Source organism: Zea mays, chromosome 10, assembly GCF_902167145.1.
Source record: "Zea mays cultivar B73 chromosome 10, Zm-B73-REFERENCE-NAM-5.0, whole genome shotgun sequence".
NCBI classification, from domain to species: Eukaryota; Viridiplantae; Streptophyta; class Magnoliopsida; order Poales; family Poaceae; genus Zea; species Zea mays.
Window position 1 is genome coordinate 41,812,354 of NC_050105.1, and position 17,612 is coordinate 41,829,965.

General features: G+C 42.4%; 1 protein-coding gene across 1 annotated transcript; it reads left to right on the forward strand.

Moving 5' to 3' along the window:
- The first annotated feature begins 1,478 nt into the window (after positions 1-1,478).
- On the forward strand, positions 1,479-2,017 carry LOC118473547 (LOB domain-containing protein 13-like). Its single transcript, XM_035963362.1, has 2 exons — positions 1,479-1,595; positions 1,691-2,017. The coding sequence occupies exons 1-2, from the start codon at positions 1,500-1,502 to the stop codon at positions 1,841-1,843; spliced, it is 249 nt and encodes an 82-aa protein (XP_035819255.1). The 5' UTR covers positions 1,479-1,499; the 3' UTR covers positions 1,844-2,017.
- The last annotated feature ends 15,595 nt before the right edge of the window (positions 2,018-17,612 follow it).

The window sequence follows — 17,612 nt, forward strand, 5'->3', positions numbered from 1 at the left end:
GCGAGTCTGTCCCCGCCACCACTTGGGAGCATTATCGCTATGGTGTCTGTAGAACGTTTGGCAACACACAGGCACTAGTTTGGGATGCATTCTGGGTATGACTTGTTTATACTATTTTAGTTATTCCATATATGTTTGCTTTTATGATAACACTATGGTTTTTGCAGAAACGGTACAAGTTGCCGGACGATGGATCATATGATATGAACGCTCGTTACGTGTTTGAGTTTAACGCGAACGATGTCGTTGCAGATGCAATGTACTATGCACGAATTCAGGCTATAAAGGCATGGTACAGAGCAAATGCTGATGATCGACCGATGCCAAATACAAAGGCCGAGTGGTCATCAATTTACTTGACGGAGGAGCAATACCTAGAGGTAAACAAGTTGTTGCCTCTCATATCGCACAAAGCCATGTATTTGCTTGCTTTATTTAAAAAATTTCATGTAGGTGTCGGTGCCGTGGATGGCCACCCGATCAGACGGTTATCGGGCATTGTGCAGATGGTGGGCTTCCCCTGACTTTCGTGCCATTTCCGAAAGGAACAGGGGAAACCGTGGGACTGAGTCGTTCCACAACTACGGCGGTGATGGTCATGTGCGCTTGGCTAAGCGAATGGTAAGTCACAGTTTGTCGTAACTTTGAATCACATAGAAATGTGTCATTATAACTTTTATGTACAGGAAGTCAAATCCGGCCGTACGCCCACGGATGTGGAGGTGTATATGCAAGGGCATAGGGGTTCTGATCCTCAGAATCCTGATGTGTTATGCACTCAGACGGCCACCGACCGTCTAGTGAGTTGATATTGTTACTCTATTATGTGTGTTGATATTGTTTGCAAGGGCATAGGGGTTATGCACTTATATTTGATATTGTTTGCCTCCAGGCTTCGTATGGGCAGGAGATGGTTCAACGCCATGGGGAGGAGTACGATTGGAGGAGCCAGCCAATCGACCCTCAGGCAGCCTATGCTAGCGCAGGAGGACAAGCCCATGGACGGTGAGATTATTTGATTTGGTTTTCAAAATTGTCATCATATGCTTGCGATTCAACTGAGCCATGAGTTACTATACTAAGTGCATGGTTCACTCTTGTAGGTTGGGTATTTTTGATTCTACGATTGATTCCAGAGAGCTGAGACGCCGTGGACGACAATCCACATCGTCGTCTTCACAGTCGTCCCGTTCACGATCAGCAGCCCATGAGATAGAGCTTGCAGTGTTGCGTCAACAGGCAGAGTACCATCAATCAGTCTTGAGGGAACAATTGGAGTACCAGAGGCAACAATCTGAATACCAGAGACAACAAGCCGAGTACCAGAAGAAGAGGGACGAGTATTATGCAAGCCTCCAGGCCCAAAATCAAGCTCTTCTCTCGGTAAGTTGAAGTAACATTTTGTAGCTTATTTTGCAAAACACTTGATGTGTATCTTGTTTGTTCAACAATGACTTGTATATAATTTGTAGCAACTAGCCCAACAAGCGGGCGTCCCGATGCCGACATATGGGATGCCGCCTCCGGACTTTGCACTGCCAATGCCAATGTTGGCGCCTCCACCTCCGCCTCCGCCTCCGTCACAATTCCCTATGGTATGTACACATATGCGTGTGTGACATGTTCATAAATGTCTTATGTGTTTAAATGAACAACTGAGTGGTTACTATTTCATGTGCTTGTGTTATAGGGATTTCAGACACCACCCGCTTCAGTTGCCGCACCTGGAGATGGGTCTGGTCAGGACGACACAACAAATTCGTGGGTGAACACCATTTTCAACACGCAGAGTCCAGCCGGAGGAGGTGGCTACTCGAACCATCCAGACGATGGATATGATTGATGTGTCGTGATGTTTTTTTATGAAACACTTTGCAACACTTGTTTGTGAGACACAATTTCAGTTTGCAACAACCGTCGAACCTATATGTTGATGTTAAATTTGTGAATGTTAATATTTATGTGAGACTATTTGTGATTGTGAATACTTATTAGAATGTGTGTATTTGTGATTGTGAATGTGAATTTGTATATGTGCATGAATCTGTTTTTGTTTTGTAAATGTCAGATTTTTTAAAAAACAGAATTTTGTGTAAATTCTGTAATTTGTTATGTCCGACGGCTTAATGGTAGCCGTCGGACATAACCCATTTGTTATTTCCGACGGCATTAACTACCGTCGGACATAAGCAATGCTTATCTCCGACGGCCTAGCGGGAGCCGTCGGACTTAATTCAGTGGGTCCCACATTCCGACCGGTAAAACGGTTGGGATTTGTTATCTCCGACGGGCATAGGCAGCCGTCGGAGATAACTTATGTCCGACGGCTGCCGTCGGACATAGCACTATTTCCGACGAGTTATCTCCGACGGCTTAAAGCCGTCGGAGATAAGCCTTTACCGTCGGAAATAATCTATTTCCGACGGTTTATTCCTTATGTCCGACGGCTTTGGCCGTCGGACGTTTCTGCGTTTACTGTAGTGAAGGATCCTATCCTTACCTAGGGTTTCCCCAAGAAAATCTGCAAGAGATGGGGGTAGAACATCTCCTTGATCCTCTCTTCCTCTTCAATCCATCTTGCTCCTCCTCTTCTCGATTCTTGCCGCGTGGGGGGAGATCTAGAGGGAGGAGGAAGTAGTGGAGGGTGGCTGCAAGGGGAAGGGGGAGGGGCGGCCAAGGGTGGGGAAAAGGGGGGGTTGGCAGCCAAGAAAAGGGAAAAATAGGGGGGCGACCACTAGGGTTTTGTGGGAAAAAGAAATGACGCATCAGATGTCTCTTGACTTTGCATCCAACGGCCCACAACTCTTTCCCCACATCCACGCACCGAAGATAAACTTTTGGCAACATTTTTTTTGGGATATTACACTCTACCCCCCTTAAAAAGAATTCGTCCTCGAATTCGACCACTCCAAGCAAAACACCCAAGGTACCCCATATAGCACCACCATTCGAAACATGGGTCCATTATTGGTCTTAATTAACACAAGAACTTCTACCTTGGACTAATTGTCTAAGGAAACTACACAACCTGACATCAAGCATGAACCAACATGTAATGAAGCTCAAACCAAGTCATAGATGCAATCAACACTACGATTTCAAAACATCGAATTTGGATGCAGCCATACATCAGCATCAATGTCTTAAAACGACACTCTTTTATGAAGGGGTAATATGCACTAAGCACAACCTTTACCAACTTCAACAATTCATTTTAATTCAATGGTGAAACATCCACACCAGATGAATGTATAAGAAGATCAAACACCCCACCTCACAGCACGACGAAACAAGTAGTTCTATTGAAACAAAACTCCTAATCTTCCTAAACCTTGTTCTTGCCATAATGAAAAGATAATCATGTAATCTAACATACTTTGCACCCCACCAAAAGGGAGAAAATCTATAAAACTAATGGAGCAATAAAGCCGACAAGAAGCCAATAAAATCTTGCGCGGCACAGTTCATCGAAGAAATGTCAAAAACTCTACATAGAGCACTGACAGCCCAACAACAACACAATACTTGCTTAACCCATGTCACTATACTTCATTCAGCATCTCAACTAAGAAAAATATCCAACTACTAAAGTTAACATACACATAATATGAGTCTTCATCTATTGTAGTTCAGAAACTTACATTTCATTCTATCATATGATGCACTTAGAGTACCAGACATAAAGGGCCAATACTAACCCTGTAATCCTTCACACATTTGGCAAACATCCCAAGCTGATGTAAAAACCACATCATTTAGGAATAGGTGAATAACCACACACAACCAACTCTAGGCTAGGCAATGACTTCATTCAAACCAATAGATAAGTGGTCCAACAATGGCTCCACAAACATGCATCGGGAAGAGAACCATCAAATCCTCAACGTATTCATACATAATCAATGGATCAAGAAAAATCAAAGATTTATTCTACAATTATCATGACTAACATGCAACCACTTTAAACCACATCTAGGCTTTGTGGCTACTAAAACACACGATAGAAGAGAGACATGTAAGCCATTCTGGCTATGTAAAGACTTCCCCCAAAATCCATATACAAGTACCAATATTCATTTCTTTCAGAACTGGTTTCTCAACATAAACAATCATTCTTTGCAAAGATAGTTGGAGCTATCCACCAACCACTCAACAACTTAAATTCAAATTGATGATTACCTTGTACCCCAAAACATGCAATTCACACTCCTCTTAGAAACATCCTCAGTCAAGCATATATAACAATATTATTGTAATAAAACTCAACCATGAAAAACATAGTGAAAACATCATAGGCATACTTGTATATCACAAGCATAATAACAACTTCATTCTCACAAATGATCAGCGATATTTACCGCATTAATAAAACAATATCAAAATTTCAGAAATAAATTATATCAAGCATTAAGCCATAAACAACTTACCACGTCACCGTAAAGGAATCGAGAGGGGTGAAATTATTGTCATCTGCACTTCAAAGTCACTAATATATATCAAAGATACTTGAACCCATACCCTTCCTATATGTGCAAGTGTGTCAAATTTATCTTCAAATTGCCAAGAATCTAAAGCCTAAGCTTTGATACCAACTGTAACACCCCGGGATCCACAAACACCCCAGAATGCTACTAAACTACACATCTAACATTCGTATATAAAATTCGACAACATCTCTTTTGAAAATGGCATAAACGGGGAAGCAACAAAGTATAAATAGATATCATGATAAGAAAACATAATAGACATTAATAGTCTGCTAGCAATGGGAAGACAACCATAACGGCATGAGCTAAATTATCCAGTGCGCACAACTAGTTAGAAACAAACGTCCTTTGACAAGAAGCTTCTAATTAAATCATGACTGCACCTAAGCAGTGTTATTATAAGAGTGAAGGTGGATGTGCTGCTACTTCCCACTTCCCTTGATGAGCAACAAGCACCTGCATTGAGTAATGCAAGAGTGAGATGAAACATCTCAGCAAGCGAATAATTTTGACGAGATCTTTAAACCACAAATTGAATTCATCAACATTTTAAAAGAGTCACAATTAAAATCAGAAATACTTGTAGATATGGAACTCAGTAGTCCCACTATAACCAATACCATCTCATTTCCTCGAACAACCACAATAGGTTCTATAACACTTCCGTGCGTCAATAATACCTGCAAATATCACTTCAATGTATGCATAGGAATGCAATGTGTAGGTACTCTATCTTCATACCTCTAAGAGTATAAAACCACATCATCTGCAAATATCACTTCAATGAATGCATATGAATGCAATGCATATGTCCTCTGCCTTCATACCTCTAAGGGTATGAAGCCGCATCGTACCCCTCCTCGGGCAACGTACGATGCTAAATTGTACCGGTACGGTCGGACCATAGGTCACGACAAAACTTCAGATGCAAATGAGTCATGCAATGTATATGGCATGCTGCATTTATCAATAACCTTCACTTCCTTCAGATACAATACAAAACTCAAATAATACTTTATTTACCTTTAGATACAATACCAACCTCAAATAATACTTCATTTACCTTCAGATACAATACCAACCTCAAATAATACTTCATTTACCTTCAGGGGTGTGAATTAATCTCATGAATCATACTCGAATCATAATCATCGTCAATATATGATTGAGCATCAGTATAATGCAAGCAAGTAAAGCATCACCATAGAGTCCAATTATGAAAGAATCCAATACTTCTAAATATTAGAGTGTAGGCAATAGAAATAACAGGTTAGAACGGAAGCAACCACCGCTACATTCACTTGCCTTCATCGAAGAAGAAGAAATGTACTAGACATGATCTGGAGTATAGCCACCTGCTAGCGGGCATAAAACTTAGTACAAATATTTCACAAACATTTTCCATCAATCAACAAAACACTCCTACACTTGAAACCAAGACCCAGTGGAAAGACTCCCACCCTGAACCACATGCCATACAGCAGCAGCGCTGTTTGTTAATTTTGTATCTTTAAAATTAAAACAGCGGTGATATCAAAAAAATACTCTAGGAGTATCTACACAAAATACTCTACAACTTCAGTATTCAATGGATAATTAAATTCTGCCATCTACAAGTTCTAAAACATCTGACAAGATAACTGACTGAATCTGTTTTAGACAGCAGTATGGTTAACTTTAAAATTCGATATCTCCCAAACTACTGAACCACAAATTATGAAATTCTGTTGGAAGTAAGAACTTTTATCCCTCTACAAAAGTCTCCATAGTTGGAAGAGCCAATTTGGCCATTTACTAGATGAAACCCACCAGTGAACAGACCCACTCATTTTTGTCAGGCAAACAGGAACAGCCACAGTAAAACAAACATAACTGGAGTTTCACAAATCCTATGAATGCACTCTTTAACAATCTTGAAAGCTTATGAAATTATCTACAACTTCTTTTACCAACTCACAGTTTAATTCTGTTGATAAAATTTCCTAACTCTTAAGAGAACAGATTCTGCACAGAATTATGAGACTGAAAAACTGCTATAATCAAACTGTCATAACTTTCTGTTCTGATGTCCGATTGAGGTGTTCTTCGCGGCCACGGAAAGATCTACAAATTATCTACGACTCATATATAGACTTTTTATTTTTCGGAGGCCACTAAGACCACGGAAAACTGACATGAACAGAAACTGTCGAATCTGCTATTCTGCAGAAATTAAATTCGAGATCAAAACCTAACCCCACATCTAATCCAACCTCTAATCCTTCAATCCACATGATCCACAACCTCCAAAATCATATAATTATAGGGAGGAACAAGCACTACAGTAAAACTATACAATTCCGACGGTCGTCTTATGTCCGACGGCCCCGTAGGCAACCGTCGGACATACGGTTATGTCCGACGGCCAACAGCGGCCGTCGAAAATAAAAAAATATAACCGACGGCTGGCAGACTGACCGTCGGACATTACCTTATGTCCGACGGCCGACCCCCTGGCCGTCGGACATTAGCTTATGTCCGACGGCCTCGTACCGAGCCGTCGGACATAAGGCTTTTTAACGCGCGGTTCCGACCCGCGCGCCTTCAGTTTCACCCGAGACCGCGCGTTTCTATCCTGCCGCCGCCGAGCACGCCTCCGCCGTGTCCGAGGAGAAGCCGCCGTCGCCGCCACGCTCGTCGCCGCCACGCTCGTCGCCGTCCCGCCCTATCGCCGTACCGCCCGCCCCCACTGCTCGTGCTCCGGCGCCCGCCGCCGCCCCACCGCTCCGTGCTCGTGCTCCGGCCACCGCCACGCCCGTGCTCCGGCCACCACCGCCACGCCCGTGCTCCGGCCACCACCGCCCCTAGCTCGTGCTCCGGCCACCGCCACGCCCGTGCTCCGGCCGCCGCCGCCGCCGCCCCGTTCGCCGGTCGCCGCCGCCCCGTTCGCCGGTCGCCGCCGCCCCGTTCGCCGGTCGCCGCCGCCCCGTGCTCCGGCCAACGGCCCCGTGCGCCCGCCGCCCGCCCGTGCGCCCATCGCCGGCCGACTCTCCACACCCGCTAAGTGAGTATACTTAATTAGCAATTTTGTTTATTAAAATTGTATGCTTTTATTAATGTATTTGATTAGAATTGTATGTTTGTATTAATGTATTTGATTGAAATTGTATGTATTAATGCATTTGATTGTTTAGTTTGTTATGTCCGACGGTCAAAATTTGATTAGTTAATTAAAGTAGTTTGTTTTACTTTATTTAGTGGTACTTTAGATAATTTTAATTTTTAATTTCCGAGGGTAATTATTATGCCCTCGGAAATAAGGTCATTTTATATGATTTGTCATCTATAACAATATTATTTCGTATGTAATATTGTATTGTGGTTTATTAGTTTAATTATTTAATAATGCACGATGATTATAGTTAATCATAGTGTATCGTAGTGTGAACAAACGAAACCTAGGCGTCACCCGTTTCGGCCCAACACACCTTACAAGCGACGCATGTGAGGTATGTTGGGCCGGAATTGTCCCTTTTTTGGACAGCCTCGGGGTGACCGACAGAGTCCGTGTTTATGACAAAAGCATGTGCTCCTGCTTAGTTTCGGCAGCATAACCTCTCTGTTCTTCAATTGCACCATTTTTAGGCGTGCGATTGGAGAACAACGGGGTTATGCTGCCGAAATTTCGCACGACCACATGTCTTGTCATAAACACGGTCTCGTCGGTCACTCCTGGGTGGGTTTAGGACCTATCCTTTCCTACAGATGTAGGGGCGTGATTTCTTCGTAAAAACGGAATGCACGTGCAGTACTTATCTAATTAAGTTAACGTATCGTATCTAGTATGGAGGAGAATCGTCGATGGATGTATGAAGGTTGGAAGAAAAGAGGTGCTCTATCAAGTGAGTGGGTGGCCAAGACTGATGCTTTTCTCGACCATGCTTTTGCTCGGTCAGAGACTGGAACCGATGTTAGGTGCCCTTGTAGCAAGTGTCGGAACATTAATTTCCTTGACAGGAGGACTATGTCGATACATATTTGCAAGAACGGTTATATGCCAGGCTATGAGGTGTGGGTGCACCACGGTGAGGACCCACCTCGTATTGTATCGGAAGTTCAGTAACATGAAGAGGAGGACTACGATAGGATGGAAGAGATGCTTGACGATGTACGCCATGAGTTTCTAACCGTCGATTCGGAGAACCCCGGTCAACCCACCGAGTTTGAGGATCCAGCTACACCTGAGGTTCAGAAGTTCTTCGAGCTCCTTAAAGCTGCCGAAGAGCCGTTGCATGAGCACACAAAAGTGACTGTCCTTGTATTTGTGACTCGACTTATGGCTATTAAGTCTAAGTTTGCATTCTCAAACAACTGTTACAAGGAACTTTTGAACTTGATCAGTGATGTACTTCCGGAGAATCACAAGATGCCAAAGGACATGTATCAGTCTAAAAAGCTGTTATCTGGCCTCGGTATGGACTACGAAAAAATCGATGTCTGTGAAAATAATTGTATGCTTTTCTGGAAGGAGACCGCAGGTGAGAAGAAGTGTACTGTATGTGGTGAGCGTAGATTCGTTGAGGTTGAAAACGACGATGGTTTGACCGTGACTACGAAGATTGCACGTAAGCAGCTTCGTTACATGCCTCTCATACCTCGGTTGAAACGTTTGTTCATCTCCAAAAATACAGCCAGACACATGAGGTGGCACAAAGAAGGGGTACGTGAGAATCCAAATGTCATGGTGCACCCAGCTGATACAGATGCATGGAAGGCACTAGATGCTTTTGATTCCAGCTTTGCTGATGAAGTGCGGAATGTCCGCTTCGGTTTGGCAACAGATGGTTTCTCACCATTCAATCTAACTGCTACGTCGTACTCATGTTGGCCCGTCTTTGCTGTTCCATACAACCTTCCACCAGCTCTTTGCATGAAATATGAATTTATTTTCTTGTGTCTTATAATACCTGGTCCGGATCATCCTGGAACAAAGATCGATGTGATGATGAGACCCCTGATTGAAGAATTGAAAATTTTGTGGGAAGGAGTCGAGGCGTACGATTGTTACAAGAAACAGAAGTTCAACCTGAGAGCCGCGTTTTTATGGTCTATTCATGATTTTATGGCTTATGGTATCTTTGCTGGATGGAGTTGTCATGGGATTTTGACATGTCCTATATGCGTTGAAGACACTTTATGCTTTCGACTAAAGTTTGGTGGAAAGATATGTTACTTCGATTGCCATAGATGTTTTTTGCCAGAGGATCACCCGTTCAGGTTCGATAGGAACGCTTTTAAAAAGGACACGATTGTGACGAGGGGACCACCCAAGCGTCTAAGTGGTCCTGAGATTCTCGCGAGACTTAATGATTTGAAACTAAACGAACATGGAAATCGTTTTGAAGGTTATGGAACCGAGCATAATTGGACTCACAAATGTGGTCTATGGGAACTCCCTTATATGAAAGCCTTGATTCTAATGCATAACATTGATGTCATGCACCAGGAACGAAATATGGGTGAAAGCATTATCAGCACTTGCATGAATATCACCAACAAAACAAAAGACAACCCTAAGGCAAGGAAAGACTTGGCCTTAATCTGTAGAAGACCAACTATGGAGATAGGAGAGAATCAGAAGAAGCCACGTGCTCCTTTCAGTATTAAACCTAAAAGGAAGAAACAATTGATGAAATGGTTGAAAAACTTAAAGTTCCCAGATGGTTACGCCGCGGGCTTTAGAAGGTCTGTGAATTTGAAGACGGGCAAGTTTTCTGGGTTGAAGAGTCATGACTACCACATAATAATGGAAAGACTCCTTCCTGTTATGTTTCGTGGTTTTGTAAAAAATGATGTCTGGAAAGCATTAGCGGAGCTAAGCTACTTTTATAGACATCTTTGTGCCAAAGAAATAAAGAAAGAGATGATGGAGAAGCTTGAGCAAGAAATACCGATTTTGGTATGCAAACTTGAAAAAATATTTCCACCAGGTTTCTTCAATCCGATGCAACATCTACTTGTTCACCTACCATACGAAGCTAAGGTAGGAGGTCCTGTGCAATATAGATGGATGTATCACATCGAAAGGACACTAAAAAAGCTACGTGCAATGGTTGGTAATAAGAGACGAGTTGAAGGGTGCATCGCTGAAGAATTCAAATACAAAGAGATAGCATCGTTCACGGGCCTGTACTTTGCAGAGGAACACAATGTCAATGCCCATACGTTGCGGTATCATGTCGACGAGCCCCCTATTAGTGATATTGAAATTTTTCAATGGAGGGGCAAAACTGTAGGACCCAGCACAACATACTGTTTCACCAACGACGAATGGAAGACTGCTTTACTTTACATGTATAACAACATGGAAGAGATGAGTCAGTTTCTCCTGTAAGTGTAAACTTTATTTTAGTCATTGCCGCTAGAATTTTTGTTGTGATACTAAAAGGTTTGTTTCCTTGTACTAACAGGGAATTTGATTCTCAAAATTGCATCTCTGGCTGTGAACGTGACCAGATTCGTCGAGAGGGAAAAGATGGGGGACTTAATTTCTTGTGTTGGTTTCGAGATTATGTAGATAAAAATGACAATATACACCCGGACCTTCGACAATTATCCCTAGGAGCAGTAACTGGCAGACGTTATGGTCGGTATGATGTCAATGGTTTTAGATTCCGTTCCACAAGGTTCGAAGATGATCATCCTCTAGCAGCCACGACAAACTCCGGAGTTGTAACTAGAGCTGTCGATGATGAAGGGAAGGTGACTAATTATTATGGAGTCATTAATGATATAATCGAGTACAAGTTTTTTGGAGATAAACAACTCAAAGTGGTGTTCTTCGATTGTGATTGGTTTTCTCCAAATACAACGCGAGAAAATCAATATGGCATGGTGGAAGTCAAACACAACGATAGATTAAAAGGTCACGACACTATAATCCTTGCCCACCAATGCGAGCAGGTGTATTATATGACATATCCATCTAAGAAAAACGGTTTGGTTGATTGGAGGGTAGTGTACAAAGTTAATCCGCGTGAACGACTATATGCTCCTGGTGATGCTGGTTATGTTGAAAGTCAAATCGAGCAGGAAGTGGGGGCTGCTGAGATTTTCCAAGACGAAGAACTTACAAGCACGTTTAATGTACAAACTGAAATGTTGGAAGAATCTTTATTAGGCGATCAAAATGATGTAGAGGTTCCTCCAAAAAGAAAACGAGTGACGAGAAAGAAGAAAGCTACTTGGCGTCCATTAAATCGACGAAAGCAACTAGATCCTGATTTTGATTACGATTACGATTGACGAGTATGGATCATGATTTTATTGCATATTTTATGATTCTATTGCATATTTTATTATTTTATTGTCGATTTATGTACTAACTTGTTTTTGTTAAAATAGGATGTCAAAGAAAATGAAGTCTTTAGCTCGTAGTTTGCTTGGGTCGAGGAGTAGCTCGAGGAGCAGCTCGAGGGGTGAGGATTCAGTTTTTCAGGGCACAGGTTCTACCATGAGCAGACGGAGAGCGCTGGCAGAACATTTGCCTCCACAAGATGTAAGTTAGTTGTTAAATTACATTATTTGAGTTACTTAATATTGTCTGATGTAAGCTATTTGTTTCATAGGATGCTGAAATTGAGGAACCAGTGGTAGAGGATCATGCAAGAGATGATGTTGAAGATGATGGTGGAGATAATGTGGGAGATGATGCTGGAGACGACGCTGGTGGGGATTCTGGGGCTGGGGATTCTGGGGCTGGTGGAGATTCTGCAGCTGGGTCTGGAACTTCTCGAGTTAAGAGAACGAGGAAGCTGCATTTTGTTGGACCACCTCCAGAGCTTCCACCCGAATCTCGGGTTGTGATAAAGCCTAGTGGAAAGTGAGTGACATATCTTTGCTTAAATGTTATTGAAAGTTATGTTTTAATTTCTACATTGATTTCTGTTTGCAGGACTTGGATCGACGACTCGTTCACAGGCACAGGACACTACAGGCAGGTGAACATGGTTCTTGGTAATCTTGTTCGTCTGCACTGGCCTGGTCTTGTGACTTTGCCTACTGGCGAGTCTGTCCCCGCCACCACTTGGGAGCATTATCGCTATGGTGTCTGTAGAACGTTTGGCAACACACAGGCACTAGTTTGGGATGCATTCTGGGTATGACTTGTTTATACTATTTTAGTTATTCCATATATGTTTGCTTTTATGATAACACTATGGTTTTTGCAGAAACGGTACAAGTTGCCGGACGATGGATCATATGATATGAACGCTCGTTACGTGTTTGAGTTTAACGCGAACGATGTCGTTGCAGATGCAATGTACTATGCACGAATTCAGGCTATAAAGGCATGGTACAGAGCAAATGCTGATGATCGACCGATGCCAAATACAAAGGCCGAGTGGTCATCAATTTACTTGACGGAGGAGCAATACCTAGAGGTAAACAAGTTGTTGCCTCTCATATCGCACAAAGCCATGTATTTGCTTGCTTTATTTAAAAAATTTCATGTAGGTGTCGGTGCCGTGGATGGCCACCCGATCAGACGGTTATCGGGCATTGTGCAGATGGTGGGCTTCCCCTGACTTTCGTGCCATTTCCGAAAGGAACAGGGGAAACCGTGGGACTGAGTCGTTCCACAACTACGGCGGTGATGGTCATGTGCGCTTGGCTAAGCGAATGGTAAGTCACAGTTTGTCGTAACTTTGAATCACATAGAAATGTGTCATTATAACTTTTATGTACAGGAAGTCAAATCCGGCCGTACGCCCACGGATGTGGAGGTGTATATGCAAGGGCATAGGGGTTCTGATCCTCAGAATCCTGATGTGTTATGCACTCAGACGGCCACCGACCGTCTAGTGAGTTGATATTGTTACTCTATTATGTGTGTTGATATTGTTTGCAAGGGCATAGGGGTTATGCACTTATATTTGATATTGTTTGCCTCCAGGCTTCGTATGGGCAGGAGATGGTTCAACGCCATGGGGAGGAGTACGATTGGAGGAGCCAGCCAATCGACCCTCAGGCAGCCTATGCTAGCGCAGGAGGACAAGCCCATGGACGGTGAGATTATTTGATTTGGTTTTCAAAATTGTCATCATATGCTTGCGATTCAACTGAGCCATGAGTTACTATACTAAGTGCATGGTTCACTCTTGTAGGTTGGGTATTTTTGATTCTACGATTGATTCCAGAGAGCTGAGACGCCGTGGACGACAATCCACATCGTCGTCTTCACAGTCGTCCCGTTCACGATCAGCAGCCCATGAGATAGAGCTTGCAGTGTTGCGTCAACAGGCAGAGTACCATCAATCAGTCTTGAGGGAACAATTGGAGTACCAGAGGCAACAATCTGAATACCAGAGACAACAAGCCGAGTACCAGAAGAAGAGGGACGAGTATTATGCAAGCCTCCAGGCCCAAAATCAAGCTCTTCTCTCGGTAAGTTGAAGTAACATTTTGTAGCTTATTTTGCAAAACACTTGATGTGTATCTTGTTTGTTCAACAATGACTTGTATATAATTTGTAGCAACTAGCCCAACAAGCGGGCGTCCCGATGCCGACATATGGGATGCCGCCTCCGGACTTTGCACTGCCAATGCCAATGTTGGCGCCTCCACCTCCGCCTCCGCCTCCGTCACAATTCCCTATGGTATGTACACATATGCGTGTGTGACATGTTCATAAATGTCTTATGTGTTTAAATGAACAACTGAGTGGTTACTATTTCATGTGCTTGTGTTATAGGGATTTCAAACACCACCCGCTTCAGTTGCCGCACCTGGAGATGGGTCTGGTCAGGACGACACAACAAATTCGTGGGTGAACACCATTTTCAACACGCAGAGTCCAGCCGGAGGAGGTGGCTACTCGAACCATCCAGACGATGGATATGATTGATGTGTCGTGATGTTTTTTTATGAAACACTTTGCAACACTTGTTTGTGAGACACAATTTCAGTTTGCAACAACCGTCGAACCTATATGTTGATGTTAAATTTGTGAATGTTAATATTTATGTGAGACTATTTGTGATTGTGAATACTTATTAGAATGTGTGTATTTGTGATTGTGAATGTGAATTTGTATATGTGCATGAATCTGTTTTTGTTTTGTAAATGTCAGATTTTTTAAAAAACAGAATTTTGTGTAAATTCTGTAATTTGTTATGTCCGACGGCTTAATGGTAGCCGTCGGACATAACCCATTTGTTATTTCCGACGGCATTAACTACCGTCGGACATAAGCAATGCTTATCTCCGACGGCCTAGCGGGAGCCGTCGGACTTAATTCAGTGGGTCCCACATTCCGACCGGTAAAACGGTTGGGATTTGTTATCTCCGACGGGCATAGGCAGCCGTCGGAGATAACTTATGTCCGACGGCTGCCGTCGGACATAGCACTATTTCCGACGAGTTATCTCCGACGGCTTAAAGCCGTCGGAGATAAGCCTTTACCGTCGGAAATAATCTATTTCCGACGGTTTATTCCTTATGTCCGACGGCTTTGGCCGTCGGACGTTTCTGCGTTTACTGTAGTGAAGGATCCTATCCTTACCTAGGGTTTCCCCAAGAAAATCTGCAAGAGATGGGGGTAGAACATCTCCTTGATCCTCTCTTCCTCTTCAATCCATCTTGCTCCTCCTCTTCTCGATTCTTGCCGCGTGGGGGGAGATCTAGAGGGAGGAGGAAGTAGTGGAGGGTGGCTGCAAGGGGAAGGGGGAGGGGCGGCCAAGGGTGGGGAAAAGGGGGGGTTGGCAGCCAAGAAAAGGGAAAAATAGGGGGGCGACCACTAGGGTTTTGTGGGAAAAAGAAATGACGCATCAGATGTCTCTTGACTTTGCATCCAACGGCCCACAACTCTTTCCCCACATCCACGCACCGAAGATAAACTTTTGGCAACATTTTTTTTGGGATATTACACTCTACCCCCCTTAAAAAGAATTCGTCCTCGAATTCGACCACTCCAAGCAAAACACCCAAGGTACCCCATATAGCACCACCATTCGAAACATGGGTCCATTATTGGTCTTAATTAACACAAGAACTTCTACCTTGGACTAATTGTCTAAGGAAACTACACAACCTGACATCAAGCATGAACCAACATGTAATGAAGCTCAAACCAAGTCATAGATGCAATCAACACTACGATTTCAAAACATCGAATTTGGATGCAGCCATACATCAGCATCAATGTCTTAAAACGACACTCTTTTATGAAGGGGTAATATGCACTAAGCACAACCTTTACCAACTTCAACAATTCATTTTAATTCAATGGTGAAACATCCACACCAGATGAATGTATAAGAAGATCAAACACCCCACCTCACAGCACGACGAAACAAGTAGTTCTATTGAAACAAAACTCCTAATCTTCCTAAACCTTGTTCTTGCCATAATGAAAAGATAATCATGTAATCTAACATACTTTGCACCCCACCAAAAGGGAGAAAATCTATAAAACTAATGGAGCAATAAAGCCGACAAGAAGCCAATAAAATCTTGCGCGGCACAGTTCATCGAAGAAATGTCAAAAACTCTACATAGAGCACTGACAGCCCAACAACAACACAATACTTGCTTAACCCATGTCACTATACTTCATTCAGCATCTCAACTAAGAAAAATATCCAACTACTAAAGTTAACATACACATAATATGAGTCTTCATCTATTGTAGTTCAGAAACTTACATTTCATTCTATCATATGATGCACTTAGAGTACCAGACATAAAGGGCCAATACTAACCCTGTAATCCTTCACACATTTGGCAAACATCCCAAGCTGATGTAAAAACCACATCATTTAGGAATAGGTGAATAACCACACACAACCAACTCTAGGCTAGGCAATGACTTCATTCAAACCAATAGATAAGTGGTCCAACAATGGCTCCACAAACATGCATCGGGAAGAGAACCATCAAATCCTCAACGTATTCATACATAATCAATGGATCAAGAAAAATCAAAGATTTATTCTACAATTATCATGACTAACATGCAACCACTTTAAACCACATCTAGGCTTTGTGGCTACTAAAACACACGATAGAAGAGAGACATGTAAGCCATTCTGGCTATGTAAAGACTTCCCCCAAAATCCATATACAAGTACCAATATTCATTTCTTTCAGAACTGGTTTCTCAACATAAACAATCATTCTTTGCAAAGATAGTTGGAGCTATCCACCAACCACTCAACAACTTAAATTCAAATTGATGATTACCTTGTACCCCAAAACATGCAATTCACACTCCTCTTAGAAACATCCTCAGTCAAGCATATATAACAATATTATTGTAATAAAACTCAACCATGAAAAACATAGTGAAAACATCATAGGCATACTTGTATATCACAAGCATAATAACAACTTCATTCTCACAAATGATCAGCGATATTTACCGCATTAATAAAACAATATCAAAATTTCAGAAATAAATTATATCAAGCATTAAGCCATAAACAACTTACCACGTCACCGTAAAGGAATCGAGAGGGGTGAAATTATTGTCATCTGCACTTCAAAGTCACTAATATATATCAAAGATACTTGAACCCATACCCTTCCTATATGTGCAAGTGTGTCAAATTTATCTTCAAATTGCCAAGAATCTAAAGCCTAAGCTTTGATACCAACTGTAACACCCCGGGATCCACAAACACCCCAGAATGCTACTAAACTACACATCTAACATTCGTATATAAAATTCGACAACATCTCTTTTGAAAATGGCATAAACGGGGAAGCAACAAAGTATAAATAGATATCATGATAAGAAAACATAATAGACATTAATAGTCTGCTAGCAATGGGAAGACAACCATAACGGCATGAGCTAAATTATCCAGTGCGCACAACTAGTTAGAAACAAACGTCCTTTGACAAGAAGCTTCTAATTAAATCATGACTGCACCTAAGCAGTGTTATTATAAGAGTGAAGGTGGATGTGCTGCTACTTCCCACTTCCCTTGATGAGCAACAAGCACCTGCATTGAGTAATGCAAGAGTGAGATGAAACATCTCAGCAAGCGAATAATTTTGACGAGATCTTTAAACCACAAATTGAATTCATCAACATTTTAAAAGAGTCACAATTAAAATCAGAAATACTTGTAGATATGGAAC